At 38.9% G+C, this 19,059-nt stretch overlaps 1 protein-coding gene across 7 annotated transcripts in view; it reads left to right on the plus strand.

Annotated features, from left to right (window-relative positions):
* Positions 1–2,071: 2,071 nt before the first annotated feature.
* Positions 2,072–19,059, plus strand: part of NR2C1 (nuclear receptor subfamily 2 group C member 1) — a 41,539-nt gene continuing 24,551 nt past the window's right edge. For 2 of the 7 annotated variants that reach the window (XM_030856373.2, XM_030856376.2), the window contains exons 1-7: positions 2,072–2,216; positions 6,451–6,523; positions 10,404–10,634; positions 13,736–13,817; positions 15,016–15,195; positions 16,241–16,388; positions 16,489–16,579. In XM_030856373.2, coding sequence (XP_030712233.1) covers positions 6,470–6,523; positions 10,404–10,634; positions 13,736–13,817; positions 15,016–15,195; positions 16,241–16,388; positions 16,489–16,579 — 786 coding nt within the window. In that variant the 5' untranslated portion in view covers positions 2,072–2,216; positions 6,451–6,469. Of the gene's footprint in view, positions 2,217–2,639; positions 3,158–3,207; positions 3,969–4,876; positions 5,664–6,450; positions 6,524–10,403; positions 10,635–13,735; positions 13,818–15,015; positions 15,196–16,240; positions 16,389–16,488; positions 16,580–19,059 lie in introns of those variants that run through there. The other 5 variants (XM_030856372.2, XM_030856374.3, XM_060305600.1 and 2 more) reach the window with 4 other exon arrangements.

Here is a 19,059-nt window from a genome sequence, read left to right on the forward strand (position 1 = left end):
GCTCCGCGGCATGTGGGATCTTCCCGGACTGGGGCACGAACCCGTGACCCCTGCATCGGCAGGCGGACTCTCAACCGCTGCGCCATCAGGGAAGCCTGAAATACTATTTTTTTAAATGACAAATTTATAGAAACACTTTTTACTTAAAATGATAATATAGTTTGTATCTTATTGTCCACATATGTAGATCCTTTATAAATAAAATATTAGCACTGTAAATAATGTTAATATTATATTTATACACAATAAATTTACTAAATCTACTATTGGTGTGATGATGTCTTGTTTGTTTGTTTGTTTGCAGTACGCGGGCCTCTGACTGTTGTGGCCTCTCCCGTTGCGGAGCACAGGCTCCGGACGCACAGGCTCAGCGGCCATGGCTCACGGGCCCAGCCGCTCCGCAGCATGTGGGATCTTCCCGGACCGGGGCATAAACCTGAGTCCCCTGCATCGGCAGGCGGACTCTGAACCACTGCGCCACCAGGAAAGCCCGATGATGTCTTTTAAACCATAATTTTTTTTTGCGGTACACGGGCCTCCCAATGCCGAGGCCTCTCCCGTTGCGGAACACAGGCTCCGGACGCGCAGGCTCGGCGGCCACGGCTCATGGGCCCAGCCGCTCCGCAGCATGTGGGATCCTCCCGTACCGGGGCACGAACCCGTGTCCCCTGCACCAGCAGGCGGACTCTCAACCACTGTGCCACCAGGGAAGACCCTAAACCATAATTTTTTATAGTTTAAAAAATTTAAAGATGAACCACACTGACCATGAACCATATATTCAAAGATGAACCACACTGACCATGAACCACACATTCAAAGATGAACCACACTGACCTGTTTTCCTGAATCATAATTAGGGGAAGTTCTTTCTCACCCACAAAAGATACTCCCCAAATGGCATATTAGGCACTAAGAATAGAGGAAAGGTCTCAGATTGCCTTTTCCCATTGGACCTATAGCTTTTTCTTTGGGACACACTTAACGATTTGATCCCAAATTTGGGTGGACGGAGGAGGGGCTGCCTTAAAACCACCAAACACACGACAAACGGTACTAAAAGGAACAGGGAGACTTCCAGAGAATGAGGCATAGAGCATATTTTTACTTGTTAGCGGTTTCTGCTTGCCCCTTTTCTTTGTCCAGCCGCCTAGTTCCAGAGGGAAGTGAGAGAGGAGATGTTCTCCTTACCAGTGCACTTTTGTTTTCCCTGACTTGGGTTTCTGGCCTGAATCCGTGACTGCTTTTCTAGTGCCAATCAAAACTAAAAGACATTTTGAGGACCCCCTTCTCTTAACATCTAAACCACACAGTGCTTTGCACACAGGGCAGCCCTGGCTGCCACACCTCAGTGCCTCAGGAGCCACTATCAGAACGTGAAGTTCCATCAATGCCTCATTTCTCGAATCTTCATTGACCATTAGGCACTGTCCTATAAGCTTGGGAATACACCGCTGAATGAAACAGACTAAAGCCAGTCTTCGGAAGCTTTCATTCTAAGTGATATTAAATTCTAGCTCCATTTAGCCCTTATGCTTATTTACTCACAAGACTTTATAAGTAAAACTTAGCCTTACTATAGAGGACTATGCCCCAGCTTGTTTTATTTAAGGTTATTTAAAATACTTTATCGGGATCTACCCAGTTTTGTTAGTCCTCTAATAAGCCGTTTAGTCCAAGCTAAGAGCCTGAAACAGAGCCCACTTCACCACAAATTAGAAACCGAACTGTCTAAAACTGATTGGGTTATCTATCCTGGCTCAAATCTGAACAGTCTCAAAACTTCGTTTAACGACCGCCTTTTGCAAACGGAACGCTAAGGCCACGCGGCTTCTCGAAGTCCCGCATAGGGACGCGCAGCTGCGGCAAAGCATTCTCCCTCCCATCCGATAGGGGACAGTCGACCTCCACAGGCTGGGTTCTCTCATCCCTCTACTCGGGGAACGTCACTACCTCCTCTCGCCGCCTCTCCACTGCACTCGTGCGCAGGCGCGGACGGGAGCGCGCACCGAGGATCTGAGGGAGGGGTCACGAACTCTGACCCCCCCCCAAATACCCAAACCCAGAAAGCTCCCTGCCCCCATTTTTTTGGCCCTCCCCCCTTCAGCTTTCTCCAACCTGTCTCTTCCCGGAGCCCCCCCCCGCCGCCCAGCAGCAGCTGCAGCGGGGCTGTCGTCTACGCCCGGCGAAGGACGTAGCTCGGCGGAGAAGCGCCGGTAAGAAGGGACGGGTGAGGAGAAAAGCGGCTGCAGCGGCGCCCGGAGCGGGTACCGTGGGGAGGTCCCTTCCTCCCAGGTGCCAACGGACGCGCCCCCAGCGTTCCCAACAGCCTGCGGCTTCGGCCGGCGGAACCCGCCCTCCGGCAGTGCCGCGGCGCGCTGCTCGGGGCGGGCTGGGAGCGCAGAGAGCGGCCGCAGCAGCGGGACCGAGTGCCCGGGGCTCCGAGAGAGGCCGAGGCCGGAGCCGGAGCTCGGCGCGGGGCCGGGAGCCCGGATAGGGGCTGGGGCGGCGGGCGCGAGAGGGAGTCCCCGAGCGGCTCGGCGCGCACTGCAGCCTCTCCCGCGGCGCCTCTGACCTTTCACCTACAGGAAAAGCTTCCGTCTCGGCGGCGCTGCCGCTTCCCCCGCCTGAGGAAGCCGCGCGCCGCCCCCGGGCCCGGGGCGCCGCTTGGGCTCGAGCGCCGGCGGGATGCTGAGAGGCCGGCCTGGCTGCGAGTGGTCGCGAGCCGAGGCCCGGATCCCTTTCACCGCGAGCCTCTGGCTAGTACTCGTGCTTAACAGGACGGACGGAATAATGCTCTCAACTTTCACGACCGACGGGGGCGGGAGTGGCCGCTGCCTTTGGACCTGTATCTTTTGAGAAATAAAATGGAACGGCCAAGGGTCCTCAGTGCAGTGGGCATGTCCAAGCTTCCAGTAGCTCTTTTGTTAAGAAACTGTACCTCCGACTCCAGCAGATGCCGTTTTACGAATGACAAATGTTGCCAAACCTGTCTCGTAACCTTCACTAAATACGTCAGCTGTTTAAAAAATAATAATAATAACTGGAAAGGAAAAGCAAAAGGACTTGAAATTAAGCCCTTTAGGGATTTTGTGCCTCCGGAACTTGTAAATAGGCCTTCGACTTTGGAGGGATTTTGAACAGTGACTGCTCTGCGGTTGGTTGATACACAATGATTGATTTTAGATTTTGCTTGTGTGTCAATTTGGTAGATCTAAAGGAGATATTTCTATTTATTCTTATTAAAAAGTGGATCGCATAAAATGTAATTTCATCATTCTTTGTAGGGACATCTCAGTCTTTTTTTAGGAAATCAAAGGCAGCAGACATTCCCAAAATATCTACTGTTTGTATGTCTGCTACACAAAATATAATTCCTACTCCTGGAGAATAGAAAAGACAAAAGAAACCGCATATTATAAAGGATTAACAGTATATATAATCATGTAACTTTTAAAAGTCATATAGGACCCTCTGCACCCTCTTAAAATCTTTTATGAAGGCCATGGACTCTCGCTAGAAAAATGCACCTTCCCATAAAATTTTGCATACAGTATTAGAAGTAAACAGAAGTTTGTTCTTGAGGCCTTGTTAACAGCCTTAGTATACACAATAAATGCTGTACTCATCTAGAAAGATTGGATTAAAAACAAAAAAAAATTAGAAGTGAGTTTTAAAAGTGGGAAACTTAAATGAGGGAAGAGGAGCTTGGCACTGTATATTGGGGAATAAACAACATTCCAGTTGTCCTAAACAGAGGCCCCTCTGGGACTGGTAGGAGATAAAATGAGAAGATGAGGAAGTCAGACTATAAAGGAATGCTGCTTTGTGTCTGCAGTGGCAGGCATGTTATAGGGGCTCAGTAAATACTGAAAAAATACCAGGAGAAGGGCTGAAACTTTATTCTTTGACCATTAAAGAGACATTGGTACTTCTGAAACAGGAGACTGAGGATGCGTTTCAGTTCTGTAAGCATCCTGAGATCTTGCTATTTGTCAAAGGTGCTGACACAAAGTTGATTCTTGCCTTCTAGGGGCTTTTCATATGCACAGTTTGTATATATTAAATAATCATCCAGGAAAGTCAGTTCTGGGAGTAGCTGAAATTTGTTGTCTGTTTCACCCCACCAAAATATAAATTTTACAAGGGGACGTTTGTTTTAATACTCCCTGCTCAATCCCTAACATTTAGAAAAATGCCTGGCTCATATTAAGCACTCAACAAGTATTTGTTGAATGGAAGAATATTGAATGAATTATTGGATCAATGAGTATGAACATTTTTAAGGCACTTTATAGACAATTTAAGGCACTTCATAGACATAGGCAAATTTCTTTCTAGAAATATAACAATTTATACTTACATCAACAATATGTAAAGAATGCTCATTTTTCCTCAGTTTTTTGAGTTAAATTTCGTCTTGGAAAACAAACATGTTGATCCAGTGATTCCATAGCATTCATGGTAGAGAAGCCATTAGCAAAGACATGGAAACACGAAGCAACATGGTAAATTCAAGGATACAAGTAGTGCATATGGCTAGAATGTAAGGTTTAACAAATGACACATCACGTCCATGGGCTTCCCTGGTGGCACAGTGGTTAAGAATCCACCTGCCAATGCAGGGGACACGGGTTCAAGCCCTGGTCCGGGAAGATCCCACATGCCATGGAGCAACTAAGCCCGTGCACCACAACTACTGAGCCTGCACTCTAGAGCCTGCGAGCCACAACTACTGAGCCCGCGCGCCTAGAGCCTGTGCTCCGCAACAAGAGAAGCCACTGCAGTGAGAAGCCCGTGCACCGCAAGGAAGCATAGCCCCTGCTCGCCGCAACTAGAGAAAGCCCATGCACAGCAACGAAGACCCAACAGAGCCATAAATAAATAAACAAACAAATACATAAAAAGGACACCTCATGTCCTATAGTTAAAGGAAAGGCTTTGAAGAATATTAAGAGCTAAAATTTTATTAAATACATATGTTAGAGCAATCTGACAGCACAATATTAAAGTAGCATTTGGGTGAACATTAATGGACTTTGAGGTCAGGAAACTGGGAGAATGGCAGGAAAGGGACAACAATCAGTGTCAGATCATCAATGAGTAATGAAATTGGAACAGAAATGAATGAATGACAATAAAAGTCACTAAAAACTGTAGTGTAACTGGCTTAAATGAATCTCAGAGGAAGAGTTTTTCTTGTGGGAGAAAATAAGCGGCCTTGTTCAGAAGACTGCAACATTAGCAGCGTCCTTGAGATCTACATACAGCACAAGCCAGGAGTAGAGATGGAGTTATCCAGAAGAGATCTGTTCAGGACTCTTGTCTGATGGCTTGGACCCCCATGAACTGCATGGGAGGCAGCAAGACTTCTGGGAATTTCATGCCAGCAGAAATGCTGCCATCTTGGACTGAAGGGGACAGAGATGGGATGAAATGAATGAAGGCTATTGGATTTCTGGGACTCTACTGGATGGGCAATAGAGCTATTCAGTTTTGAACATGTGTTATCCTTCAAGAAAAGGGAAGAATGACCCCCCAAAGATGGGTCAGAGTTTGGGAGGGCTGCCACTGCCATCATGGACCCAGACCTGGGAAGTAACTGTCTCCTTGGTTGGTTCCAGAGAGGTTGAGGGCACTACTTTTCAATCTAGTGAGAGAGAGTTGAGTAATTAATCTAAATATTGTGTATTGCTTTTAGAACAAGTAATTGAAGGATTTAAGGTTTTAAAAGTAATTGAAAGAAATAATTCAGACAGTTCGGCAATTAATATTAATTATAATTACAGAATATTAGTGAATTTATCATAGTATATAATATGATAAAGTCAGAAATAATTTTTGTATTCTTGACTACCTGATACAGAGAAAAAGCAAAAGCCGAAGTCAACCCATTAATCTTACTGGCTCTCAAATCCATTTGAAGACAGTTTTACATTAAAATTCAAATTAATAGAACAAGGAAGAACAATCACAAAATTCTAGAGAAATCTAGCCCTCTGAATGAATGCAGTTATTTTGTCGGCGTTTACAATATACTGCTTTAAAAGTGTGTTAAATGACTACAAGGATGTGTTTTTTTTTTTTACAGGCTGGGTTGCCCTTATTCAGTTAATAAACTACTCCTAATCTATATCAGGTCTGCAGCTTAGGCTTCAGTATCTTTGAAAAGTGAAATTGTTTGGTATTGAATAGTTTGGGTTTTTTTAATAGACGTTTTCAGAATTTATAAAAGCACAGTGAATAGTTTTATGAACACTGTATAAACTTTAGCAGTCTTCAGTAATTGTCAGCATGTGGCCATTCTTGTTTTGTTTATTCCTTCTCACCCCCACCCACACAGCTGGATTATTTTGAAGCAAATCCTAACATATAATTCCATTTTTAATTTCTTCAGTAAATACGTTTTATGGGTATAATTGTAAAAAAGCATCTTTTTACTTTTGGCAGGACACTTGGCAATTAAATCATGGCAACCATAGAAGAAATTGCACATCAAATTATTGAACAACAGATGGGAGAGGTATGTCTAGTTTACCGTTCATTCACTGCTTCACCAAACTTATTTATACCAAGTGTAGTATATGCTAGGGTTTGGTGGTACAGAGATAAAAGATAACCTTGAATTTAAGTGCACTTTGATCAAGTAAATCAGAAAGAGAAAAACCAATACTGTATGCTAACATATATATATGGAATCTAAAAAAAAAAAAAATGGTTCTGAAGAACCTAGGGACAGGACAGGAACAAAGACGCAGACGTAGAGAATGGACTTGACATGGAGAGGGGGAAGGGTAAGCTGGGACGAAGTGAGAGAGTGACATTGACATATATACACTACCAAATGTAAAATAGATAGCTGGTGGGAAGCAGCCACATAGCACAGGGAGATCAGCTCCGTGCTTTGTGACCACCTAGAGGGGTGGGATAGGGAGGGTGGGAGGGAGACGCAAGAGGGAGGGGATATGGGGATATGTATACGTATAGCTGATTCACTTTGTTATACAGAAACTAACACAGCAAGGTAAAGCAATTATACTCCAATAAAGATGTTAAAAAAAAAACTAAAAATAAAAAGTTCTCTTTGATCTAGTGAGAGACAGTTGAATAATTGGACAATCATAATAGGATATGGTAAGTGCTGTGATAATTCTATAGGGTGTTATGGGAGCACAGAAGAAAAACAACTAATGAAGAGTTGTGGTAGAGTGAGGATCTAGCCAGGCAATGTTTCTGACAGGTGTGGAATCTGAGGTTTAATAGACCAGTAGAAGGACATCCATGTCAATAGATAGGTCTTCATTTTTTTTAAAAGTTATGTCCTAGTAAGAGGTACCATAATCTAAAGGTTTTCAAAGTATCATCTAGGAACTCTTTCAGAGAGTCAGTAAGGTCAAAACCATTCTCATAATAATACTAAAATGTTACAGTATTTGCCTTTTCACTATCATTCTCTCACAAGTATATGGTGCAATTTTCCAGAGGCTGCATGTCATGTGATATTGTATGATGAAATATGTCAACATTTAAAAGGTGTACATAACTCACTGAACCAGTGTTTCCCAAATGACCAATGCACGATGTTACACAATCACTCATGAGTAAAGGATTCACATTGCCGGATAGATTTTAATATATAGTTTCTGATTCCACATTGCAACTAACCTCTAAAAAAGCTATCACTTGTCAAGTTTTGGTGTCATATTAAAGAACAGTTTACACAGTTTGAAGAAACAGTTAAGATATTCTTCCCTCTTTTACCTAGTAAATGTAAGGCTTGATTTTCTTTATATATTTTAACCAAAACAACATATTGCAGTAGATTGAATGCCCAGGTAGGTATGAGAATCCAGCTTCTATTAAGCCAGATATTAAAGCAGTTTGCAAAAATGTAAATCATTGCCACTCTTCCCATTGATTTTTCTTTTGTTTGGAAAATTATTTATTTTTCATTAAATATGTTACTTATGTTAACATTTAATGGGTTGTTTTCTTTATTTTATTTTTTAAATAAATTTATTTTATTATTTATTTTTGGCTGCATTGGGTCGGTCTTCGTTGTTGCATGCGGACTTTCTCTAGTTGCAGGAAGCGGGGCTACTCTTCATTGTGGTGTGCGTGCTTCTCAATGCAGTGGCTTCTCTTGTTGCGGAGCATGGGCTCTAGGTTTGCGGGCTCCAGTAGTTGTGCCTCACGGGCTCTAGAGCACAGGCTCAGTAGTTGTGGCACACGAGCTTAGTTGCTCTGCGGCATGTGGGATCTTCCCAGACCAGGGCTCGAACCCGTGTCCCCTGCATTGGCAGCCGGATTCTTAACCGCTGTGCCACCAGGGAAGTCCCTGGGTTATTTTTAAATGAATTAATAAATATTAAAAATATTTTTCTATTTGAATTTCTAATACGGTAAATATCAATAGATACAACCTACATAAACAGAAGTTCTTTGGGCTCTCAGTGACTTTTTTTTTTTTTTTTTTTTTTTGGTGTGTAAAGGGGTCCTGAGACCTGAGAACTATTTCCATAATCTATTTTTTTTTCCCATAATCTATTTACTGGTCCTTATTGAAGGCCATTTGGATTGCTTCAGTTTCCAATTATAATTATTATGCTGCAGTAAACATACTTTTACCCATCTAAGCAAAGGGTTTCAACCCAATAACAGTTGGACCCTGCATGTACCTGATGCTCGTCTCTAAGAAATAACTGTGAGCCATTAGATTTTTATTCAGTTTACAATGGATATTTCTGATAGAAATATTCTAAAATAAAATTTACAACAACATAAACTTTACATGATAAAATTATAGATGAACTGATTCAAAGTCACATTTTATAGTTATTGAAAATTGCAGAAATTGTGAGAGAGGAAGATGGAGACTAGACTTGGTAGAAATAACCTATGCAAAATAAAATTGACAACAGTTAAAACTGCAGCCAGAAAAACAGGATATGGTAGAAATAATGATCGACAAAGGAAACTCAAATTGGCAGCAGCCATAATCAATACCGTCTGCTCTAGACAGTAACTAATTAGTGATTCAGAACTTTGCTGTAAATTTTGCATAGAAAATAGTCTTGATGAAAATAATTTCAGAGAAATAGAAAAAAGTTGGAAACAAATCAGCTTTGTCATTTTAAAATTGAATCAAGGAATTTAATTGGCTTAATGAGTTTATTCTGTAAAATATTTGCCTAGCAACAACAAAAACCGTCAATGCTAGGCTGTTCTTTTTGTTCATGAACTTGCTCTTCCCCAGACTACTCCATCTCAGTAGATGGCAATTCTGTCCTCCCAGTTGGTCAGGCCAAAATTTTATAGTCATCCTCGACTCTTCTTTCCTCATATTCCACTTCCAATCCATCAACATATCTTGTCAGCTCTCCCTTATAAAATATCCCAGATTTAATCATTTTTCACCACTAGCATGGCTGCTACCCTGATCTCAGCCTATATCTCTGCCCATATACGATACCCAAGTGCTGCCAGTATCTGTGCAATAGCATCCTATCTGGTCTCCCTTAATTCTGTTCTTGAACATTCATAGTCTGGTCTTCGCACTAAATCTAGAATGATCCTATTTGCAAAAGATCCTGCCACTTCTCTTCTCTGTAAACCCTTCAGTGGATCGCCATGTCATCCAGTAGGAAATCAGTCATTTTATGGCCTACAAAGTCCTATTCAGTCTGGCCCCTTTTGTCTCTCAGATCCCACCTCCTACCATAAATCTCTCTCTCCCATTCTATTTCACTCACACAGCTCTCGGTGTGCTCTTGCCTCAGATGTATGGAACACACTCTTCCTGCCCCACAGGCTGCTGCTTCTACCTGGGATGCACTTCCCCTAGCTAGTTCTAAGCCTTGGTCTGCTACTTCACTCAGGTCTGTGCAAAAATGTCATCTCCTTATCACTGTCATTCCATCAATGATTCTCACCTTATTCTGCTTTATTTTACTTTGTAGCACTTAATACCACCTGACAATATTATTTGCTTATTTGGTTTTTATCTGCCTTTCCTCACTAAAATAAAAGCTTTATGAGAATAAAAATTTTGTTTTGTTTATTGCTGTATCCAAGGACTCAGAACAGTGATTGGCAAATAGAATGTACCCAATATATGTTTGTGTAAATGGAAGGGGAAAAGGAGAGGAAGGGAAGGAATCAAAATAGTGAGATCCATGTGTTCTTACTATTGTAGCTTTATTTGCACATTTGTTTATTTCTGTAGGATAGGATGTCGAATTAGAATTGGTAGATTTAATGGTGTGTGTATGTGTATTATACTGAACGTATGTATATAATGGTATGCTTTTCTAGTCTAGCTTTGTCTCAAGGTATGAGAAAATTGTGCTTAGAGAAGAAAAAAGATTAAGTTGACTTGATTACTAATGACATGATTGTGTTAGATTGTTACAGAGCAGCAGACTGGCCAGAAAATCCAGATTGTGACAGCACTTGATCATAATACCCAAGGCAAACAGTTCATTCTGACAAATCACAGTGGCTCTACTCCAAGCAAAGTCATTCTGGCCAGGCAAGATTCTACTCCAGGAAAAGTTTTCCTCACAACCCCAGATGCAACAGGTGTCAACCAGTTTATTTTTACAACTCCTGATTTGTCTGCACAACACCTCCAGGTAAATAACTAGTTTCTTTTTATCTTACCCTTGAAAAACATAAAAAGCATATCGTAAGTGTAAGTCCTGACATTAAGACTTTATGTCCTGCATGTTCAATAGGAAAAAATCTTGCATAAAATTATGTGCTGCCCTCGCCTATGAGCCACTATTCTTTTCCTCAAACATCCTCACACCCATATATTTTGGAGGGTTTTTAGTGGCTCACAGTAAGAGCCAATCTGGCTAGTTTGGGCAGGAAAGGATTTAACAAAGAATGTAGAGAGCTCAAAGAACTGTTAGAAAGGCTGAAGAAACACTTGTAGGTCAGGTTTCCAAGAATAACTACTGGAACATGCTTTAGAACTTCTTCTAAGTGACCTTCTGCATCTGCACAGTTAGGAAACTTCCAAATCAGGAGCATCTATAGAATTCTATAGCTGCAGTTTCCAGGACGAAGATGCCTGTGCCTTGAACAAGCAGCTGCCAGATCAAGAAGCTGATATTCTAGCTGCCAGCTTTGTCACTCTTGCTTCCTCTTTTGTCAATCAACTACGTCTTCATTGATGTAGCAAGCAGTCTGTCATGGTTATGCAGCTGTTTTTACCACTGGTTGCTATGTTTGAATACAAATACAATGAACCCTTAAGTTTGCCTCCAGAGACTTTGAGGAGAATGAATGCCAACTTAAAATTGGGTTCTGTATTTTGTGATGAAAACACTGATCAAAGAAAATCCCTTTTAGGATTGAAAAACTCCAAATTCGTAAGATACAAAATTATGCCTATATATCCTGATCGGTTCTATTATTCTTCCAATTACATAATTTATATTATTTTTAGAAACAGCTACGGTAGAAAATGGATAGGATATATAAAGTTATCTTATCAGAAAGACGGAAGTCACTAAAAAAATGTATAACATTATCCATACCTTAATTTCTTTATTTTCTTAATTAACAGACTTGATTTTTTTTTAAGAACAGTTTTGTGTTTACAGAAACATTGAGCATTTAGTATAGAGAGTTCCCATATAATCTCCGAACACACAGTTTCTCATATTATTAATATTCTACATTAGTGTGATACAATTGTTATAATTAATGAACTAGTAGTATTTATACATCAACTGCAGTCCATAGCTTTCCCTAATTTTTACTTAATATCCTTTTTTGTTCCAGGATACCATACTACATTTGTCATGTTTTCTTAGACTCTTCTTAGCTGTGACAGTTTCTCAGACTTTCCTTGTATTTGATGATTTTGACCGTTTTGAAGTATAATGGTCAGGTATATTATAGGTTGCCCCATTGTGGGACTTTGATATTCTTTTTTTTTTTTTCATGGTTAGACTGGGGTTGTGGGTTTTGGGGAGGAGGATCACAGAGGTTAAGTGCCATTCTCATCATATCATATCAAGGGTACTTACTATCATCATGTTTTATGACTGGTGACATCACCTGGCTTAAAAGGTGATATAAGATTTCTTCACTCTAAAGTTACTCTTTTTCAAAAGACTTTCTCTATTTAAAAATTAAGATGATATTGGTACTTTGCCTATGTTATGGATCATCTCTGAGAGCAATGAAAGAGAAACCAGGTATAGGATAGAATCTCCTGGACCAAAAAGATTTGAGTTCTGGTCTGGTGACCAAGATGGGATGTGGGCAAGCCCATTAACCTCTCAGTGTCTCTTCCACCCTTAGGAATAATAGCAGATAAAATATTAGCACCATTTGCAATAGATATGCTATTAAAGAAAAGAGTGATACTTGTCATAGATGCTTTCAAAGGACATCTAATACCAGAAATTGTTCATTTATTTGTTTAAGTTTTCATTGAAGACTGATTTTTATGGTGATATAAGAAGAAATGATGCCACTATAACATAGTAAGGGACTGCTATTTTATTTTATTTTTAAATTTTTTTTGGCTGTGCCACTTGGCTTGCAGGACCTTAGTTCCCCTACCCAGGGATTGAACCCGCACGCTTGGCAGTGAAAGTGCGGAGTCGTAACCATTAGACTGCCAGGGAATTCCCTGGGACAGGTATTTTAATGACTGTTTAAAGTTTTTAAAATCAGAATTATTCCTGAAGGCATTCACACCCCTAAGAGAAGAAAAAGAGTCAAAGTAGAGGTTTATTTTGTGGGCTGTTTTAAAACAGGGGAAGATGTTTACTAAATGATGCATTTTTTGGCTTGAATTTAATTTGTTCACATTTCAAAAGATTGAAAAAAATGACAGAAAGATTGAAGGATAAACCTGAAAGAAGAAACTAGTATTTCTTTGCCAGTATTACATTAGCTGTACCTAGTGATGAGCTCTTAATATAATTTAAAGAGGTTTGGTGATTTGCCCAAGGCCATCCCACCTAGTCCCCACTAACTTGCTGTCACTAACAGACTCCAGAGTCCATGCTCTCAACCTCTACACCTAACTCAAACCTTAGTCCCCACTAACTTGCTGTCACTAACAGACTCCAGAGTCCATGCTCTCAACCTCTACACCTAACTCAAACCTTAGACAGCTCGAAAAGTTTATACCTTTGTATATCAGTCATGTTCCATAGTTATAAGTAAATGCTTTAACATATTTTTTTCTTTATAACTCCTTTTCTATTTAAAAAATTCAGATTTATGTTTCTATGCTGTTATAGCTTATTTTAGTCATGTCATTCCATATGGAAATGTTCTGAGTTATTCAAAGACAAATGTCATGATAGGACTGATAACTGCTGCAGTACTTTAATGTGTTCCATATGAATAATAAATACGTAATGGGTGAGATACAGTAAAAAATGCTCATGTATTTGTGTGTTTAAGACTGTTTACTTTAATGAAATTGTTATGGAACAAATTATTATTGAACAAATTAAAAAGGTATTATTTCTGTCTGTGCTTTTTATAACATGGGAGTCTTAATCTATATGTAAAGAAAATTAAGAATACTTTAATCGATGCATGCCTAATAGAGTTCAAAGTTTTAGAATAACTTTTGAAAAAGAAAGCAAAAAGTAAGATTGACTGAATGTTCTTTTAATTTTTTACATGAGAATATTACTAAGTAACAACAAATTATTGTGTTTTTGTTTGTTTGTTTGTTTGGGGGGGTTTTCTTTAGCTCTTAACAGATAATTCTTCCTCCGAACAAGGACCAAATAAGGTTTTTGATCTTTGCGTAGTATGTGGAGACAAAGCATCAGGTAACATTAAAAATAACCTCCTATATGTGTTCTCTTGTTAAAATAACTATCTCATTACCATGTTTCTTCTACTGAAAGTAAAAAGAAAAAGAAGCAGTTTGTTTTTATGATTCATATTTGTAGCCTATGAAATTTAACTGATTTTTCCCCAGAGCTTTTTATTCTCCTAAAGGTTTTTTATTTCAGTGCAGTTTAATGTGATCTTGCAATGACATAAAATGCATATTTCAAAGAGTTATGAAAGACAGTTTCACTTTTTGAAAGTAAACCGAACATGTGGAAATTTTTCTGAATGTGAAACCAGTTTTGTCAAAGGAATTGCTTAAAAATTAGTTGTGATCCTTAATAACATGTATAATTAGGTTGTTAATCTACCTGTTGAGTCCTGTTCTCATTCCAGGAATACAGAGTAACAGATTATTGAGGTGGAAAGGCTCTGGTTAACCTCTGTGTAATGCTCTGCATAGCTGAGCAGGCACTTCTCCAAGCCTATTTCTAGTACTCAGGGTTATGCCATTTTAGTTCCTTCATGCCAGAAATACACACCCATATTTATTCATATAGATTCACAAGTGCCAGTGGGATAAGTTTAAGGGCCCGGCTTGTTTTCTTTAATCTTTTTTATCTTTTCCATAGCTTCATTAAAAAAAAACCTCCACTAGAGCTTTTCCAGGAGTATATTCAGTTTGTTAATAGTTGTGCCAAAGAGATGGTTTGTGAAACGATAGGCTTATCAAAGTATAACAGATTTCTCCAGAAATTTAAAAGTGGAACTCACAATGAGGAAAGATTATTAGATTTCAAATACTAACTGACATTATATTCTTTTTTTGGAGCAAAGTTTTTAGAATAAAATAACTTTTTACAGTATATAACAGAACTATAATTTGTAAGTGATCTCAGAAGTGAAAATAGTTTTTATGTCATGGGGTTATGGGTGATTTTGTTTCTTCTCCTTCCCAAATTTTCCATGCCATTGTTAAGATTACTTTACAAAATTTAAAAACTCATACTGTAATATATTTTATCAGAGAATAAGTTTGCGCCATTCTCTGTTTGGTAATTCCTAAAAAAAATTTTTATGTCATATACTCAGAAATCTCAGTTTCATCTCATGTTTAAAGGGAAGAAATGGGCTTATTTCATTTCAGTGCTGAAATATGTGACTTTTGTGTTTTCTTAAACATTTTGTCTTTAGGGCGTCATTATGGAGCAGTAACTTGTGAAGGCTGCAAAGGATTTTTTAAAAGAAGTATCCGAAAAAATTTAGTTTATTCATGTCGAGGATCAAAGGACTGTATTATTAATAAACACCATCGAAATCGTTGTCAATACTGCAGGTTACAAAGATGTATTGCGTTTGGAATGAAACAAGACTGTATGTATTAGCTTTAAAGGAGAGAATACTTTTTAAGAATTCAGGCACACTCTTAGAAGTGTGTTAAAATTAACATGTTAAAATATGTCAAATATATATGGTTTTTAATTTAAAGTTTTCCAACTAGAAATATAGAAATACGTGAATATGTATGTATTTTTTATACATTCAACAAATCTTTATTGAGTGACTATATGCTAGGCATGTATTTTTAGTTTGAACATGGTAATAGATACATGTTTAGTTTTTGATTAAACTATCAATACTAAAGTGATTAATAAGGTAATGAAAATAGCTAGTGTTGAGTTCTCATTATGCTTTACTCTGTGTATAGCGTATGAATTAACTTATTTGTTCTCACAGCAAAATTCTCAGTAGATGCTGCTGTTATCCATTTTACATTTGAGTGAACAGAGGAAATTTAGTAACTTGCCCAAGGTCACACAACTAATAAGTGGCAGAACTTGGACTTTAATCTTGGCAGTTTATTTTTTCTCAGAAAATGTATATTTAACAGCTACAGTATACCACCTCCTAAGTATCATGAAATAAAATTGCTATAAAATAAATTAAATGTATTACCTCTGTTTTATAAATGAAGACTAAGCAATTGAATTGCTTCTCAAAAGTCTCCCTGCCCTTAACTGAAAAAAGATTTAACTTCGGTCTATTTGTGGTTCTCTATTAGTATTGTTTTCAGTTGGTTAAATATTACTTCATTTTTTAATACTCTTATATAGGTAATTAAAGGACTCCTAACTTCAGGTTTCCTTTTTGACAGTGAGCTTTTAAAAAATAGGAGTTCTACATTTCTGCCACGGCTGGGGCAGGGAGAGGAAAGAGAACAAGAGATGCACATTGGCCAGTTTTACTCTTTTGAAGCAACTTTGTTGAACTTGCAAATAATTTCTAAAGATTGATGGTTATCTTTGGAGTTCAGTTACAGTAACCATGTCTCCCATTAGCAGCATTGCTGACCTAAAGTTTACATTTGTAATTGCCTGTAAATTCTGCATTGTGATATAAGTTTGACACATTTTTGTAGCTGTTCAGTGTGAAAGAAAACCCATTGAAGTATCAAGAGAAAAATCTTCCAACTGTGCCGCTTCAACAGAAAAAATCTACATTCGAAAAGACCTTCGAAGCCCATTAGCTGCAACTCCAACTTTTGTAACAGATAGTGAAACTGCAAGGTATAGTAAAAACAACCAAAAACCACATATATTAAGGAGCTGGTAATTTGTTTTTCTTCCCAGTGAAACTAAGGCTAAAATTTGTACTTATTTGTTACAGGTCAGCAGGACTGTTAGATTCAGGAATGTTTGTGAATATTCATCAGTCTGGCCTAAAAACTGAGTCAACTATGCTGATGACACCAGATAAGGTGTGTTTAGTACAATTAATTTAAAGCTTAAATTTTTTTAAGCTTTTAAAATTTTTTCCTTTTCTCCTCCATCAATTTGGCCAATAGATTTGGTCTTAAATATTCCCTGTTACAAATTGCTTTTTTTTTTTTTTAACAAATTATCATCAACGATTTGGTAGTGTCAAATAACAAAACTAAAAGATTTTAGTGATGAGTTTAATGTCCCTTATTTAAGGGAAAACAATCCATGGATTAGCAGATTACAGTGCTCACAAGCAGTGGAACACTCTTCCAGAGGAAATTTAGTCAAGAGTGAGTTTTATAGAGCATTTGAAGCAGCAGTGAGGAAACGGCTTAATTGGCACAGAGGTTGGGGATTCTCTTGTGAATCTATCGAGTCCTGTTGTCTAGAGTAAGGTGAGCTCACTAAAGCTGGAGCAGGAGGATTGTGACTGGTGTATGATAGGTTTCCTTGAAAGGTGTTTCCTTTAAGTGCAAACTGACTTAGGTTTAGCTTTGTGAAGTGGACCAGGTCACTAGAGCAGCCTCCGTTTTGCGAGTCCTGGTAATACAAATTAACTTTATCAGTAGAAATGTTCATTATTCTACTAGAACAATTATAGCTTCAATGTGAAAATGGCAAACATTTAAATGTCTTCCAGGTTTCTTTTTTTTAATATATAAATTTATTTATTTTATTTTATTTATTTTATTTTTGGTTGCATTGGGTCTTCACTGCACGCGGGCTTTTCTCTGGTTGTGGTGAGCAGGGGCTACTCTTTGTTGCGGCGCGCAGGCTCCTCATTGTGGTGGCCTCCCTTGTTGCAGAGCATGGGCTCTAGGCGCATGGGCTTTAGTAGTTGTGGCACACGGGCTCAGTAGTTGTGGCTCACGGGCTCTAGAGCGCAGGCTTAGTATTTGTGGCACACGAGCTTAGTTGCTCCGTGGCATGTGGGATCTTCGTGGGCCAGGGATCGAACCCGTGTCCTGTGCATTGGCAGGCAGATTCTTAACCACTGTGCCACCAGGGAAGCCCTCTTCCAGGTTTCTTTCATCTTGAAATAAAAGTCCTCAGAAATAGAAATGTATAAGTATAAAATTCTTTATATTCCTTTTGTGTTCTCCTACAGATTTTAGTGTTAAAATACTTAAAATATTTCAGGTGAAGAGAAATTCCTAGCACACCTCTCAAAACATTGACTTGAGTCAAAAATAGGAGTAGGGTTGCATGAGCTCTCATATTATGTATCCAGGTCATCTGGGTTCTCTTAGAGAGTTGGAGCAGCTCTTTATTGAGCAAGGCGTCTGAAAGAAAAAAGGTTTGCTTATTTAGATCCAGCATGTAGAGTTTCTCTAGTGTTAAACATTTTTCCTGAAGACAGATTTCAGAGAGACTATGAATAGTGTTTCTCTCAGGCTATAATGTGATCTGGTTTCATATGCCCTATAAGATTATTCAGTCTATATATGGCCAGATTTATGCTGTTATTTGTTGCTTGATACTTTAAGGCACTCTTAATACTTGTGCTCTGGAGTCAAATTTCATCTGCCATTTACTAGCTGCATAACCTTGGGCAAGTTATTTGACCTCTTAGTGCCTCAGTTTCTTTCCTCATCTGTAACATAAGGGATAATAAGAGTGTCTACCTTACAGGCTGAGCTTTAGCATGTTGTTATTAATTGAGGAGATTTGGTATCTTACCATAAATATACATCGTGAGGAATTACATACAAGATTTCACTTATCCTTATCTACATGGTTTGTGCTTAGAATGGTGGTTACAATTTCATTGACATTACCTCCATTAGGAAAGGAAGAGAACTAAGTTTTGTTGAAAAATTACTATTTGCCCAGACACTGTAGTTTTCTATATGTTTTTATATTAAATTGTATTAACAGTCTTGTGCGGTTAGTTTCTGACGAATGGTCCCAAAACTGTCAAGTTACAATATGAGATCTTTCCACATTAAACATCTAGTTAGATACATAGGTTATGAAATGGAAGAGATTATATAAGTGTTTAAGTTTTAGTTGAAAATAAGAATACCTAAAAATGTTAACTCCTTTTACTCATATATATAAAAGAAGGCTGGAGCAGTGGTTAGGAGCATGGGCTTTCCAGTCAGACAGTCTGACTTCCCATCCTGCCTCCACTGCTTACTGCTGGAGTGACGATGGGTAATTCTTCTTATCAATAATAAAGGGATGATGATTCCTATTTCACAGGGTTGTGAGGATTAAGTAAAAAACATGTAAGTAGCAATCCTGTAAGAAACTCAGTAACTAGTGGATTACTGAGTAAATGATTCTAGGACCATTCATTAATTTGGGGAGAGCACAAAACTTACTTGCCTACCTATTCAGTGAAATCAGTTTCGCATAAACTAAAGAATTGGTAGAAGAAATGAAGTTCAGGACTTCCCTGGTGGTGCAGTAGTTAAGAATCTGCCTGCCAATGCAGGGGACACGGGTTCGATCCCTGGGGCAGGAAGATCCC

This window comes from Globicephala melas, chromosome 10, assembly GCF_963455315.2.
Source record: "Globicephala melas chromosome 10, mGloMel1.2, whole genome shotgun sequence".
Lineage (NCBI taxonomy): Eukaryota > Metazoa > Chordata > Mammalia > Artiodactyla > Delphinidae > Globicephala > Globicephala melas.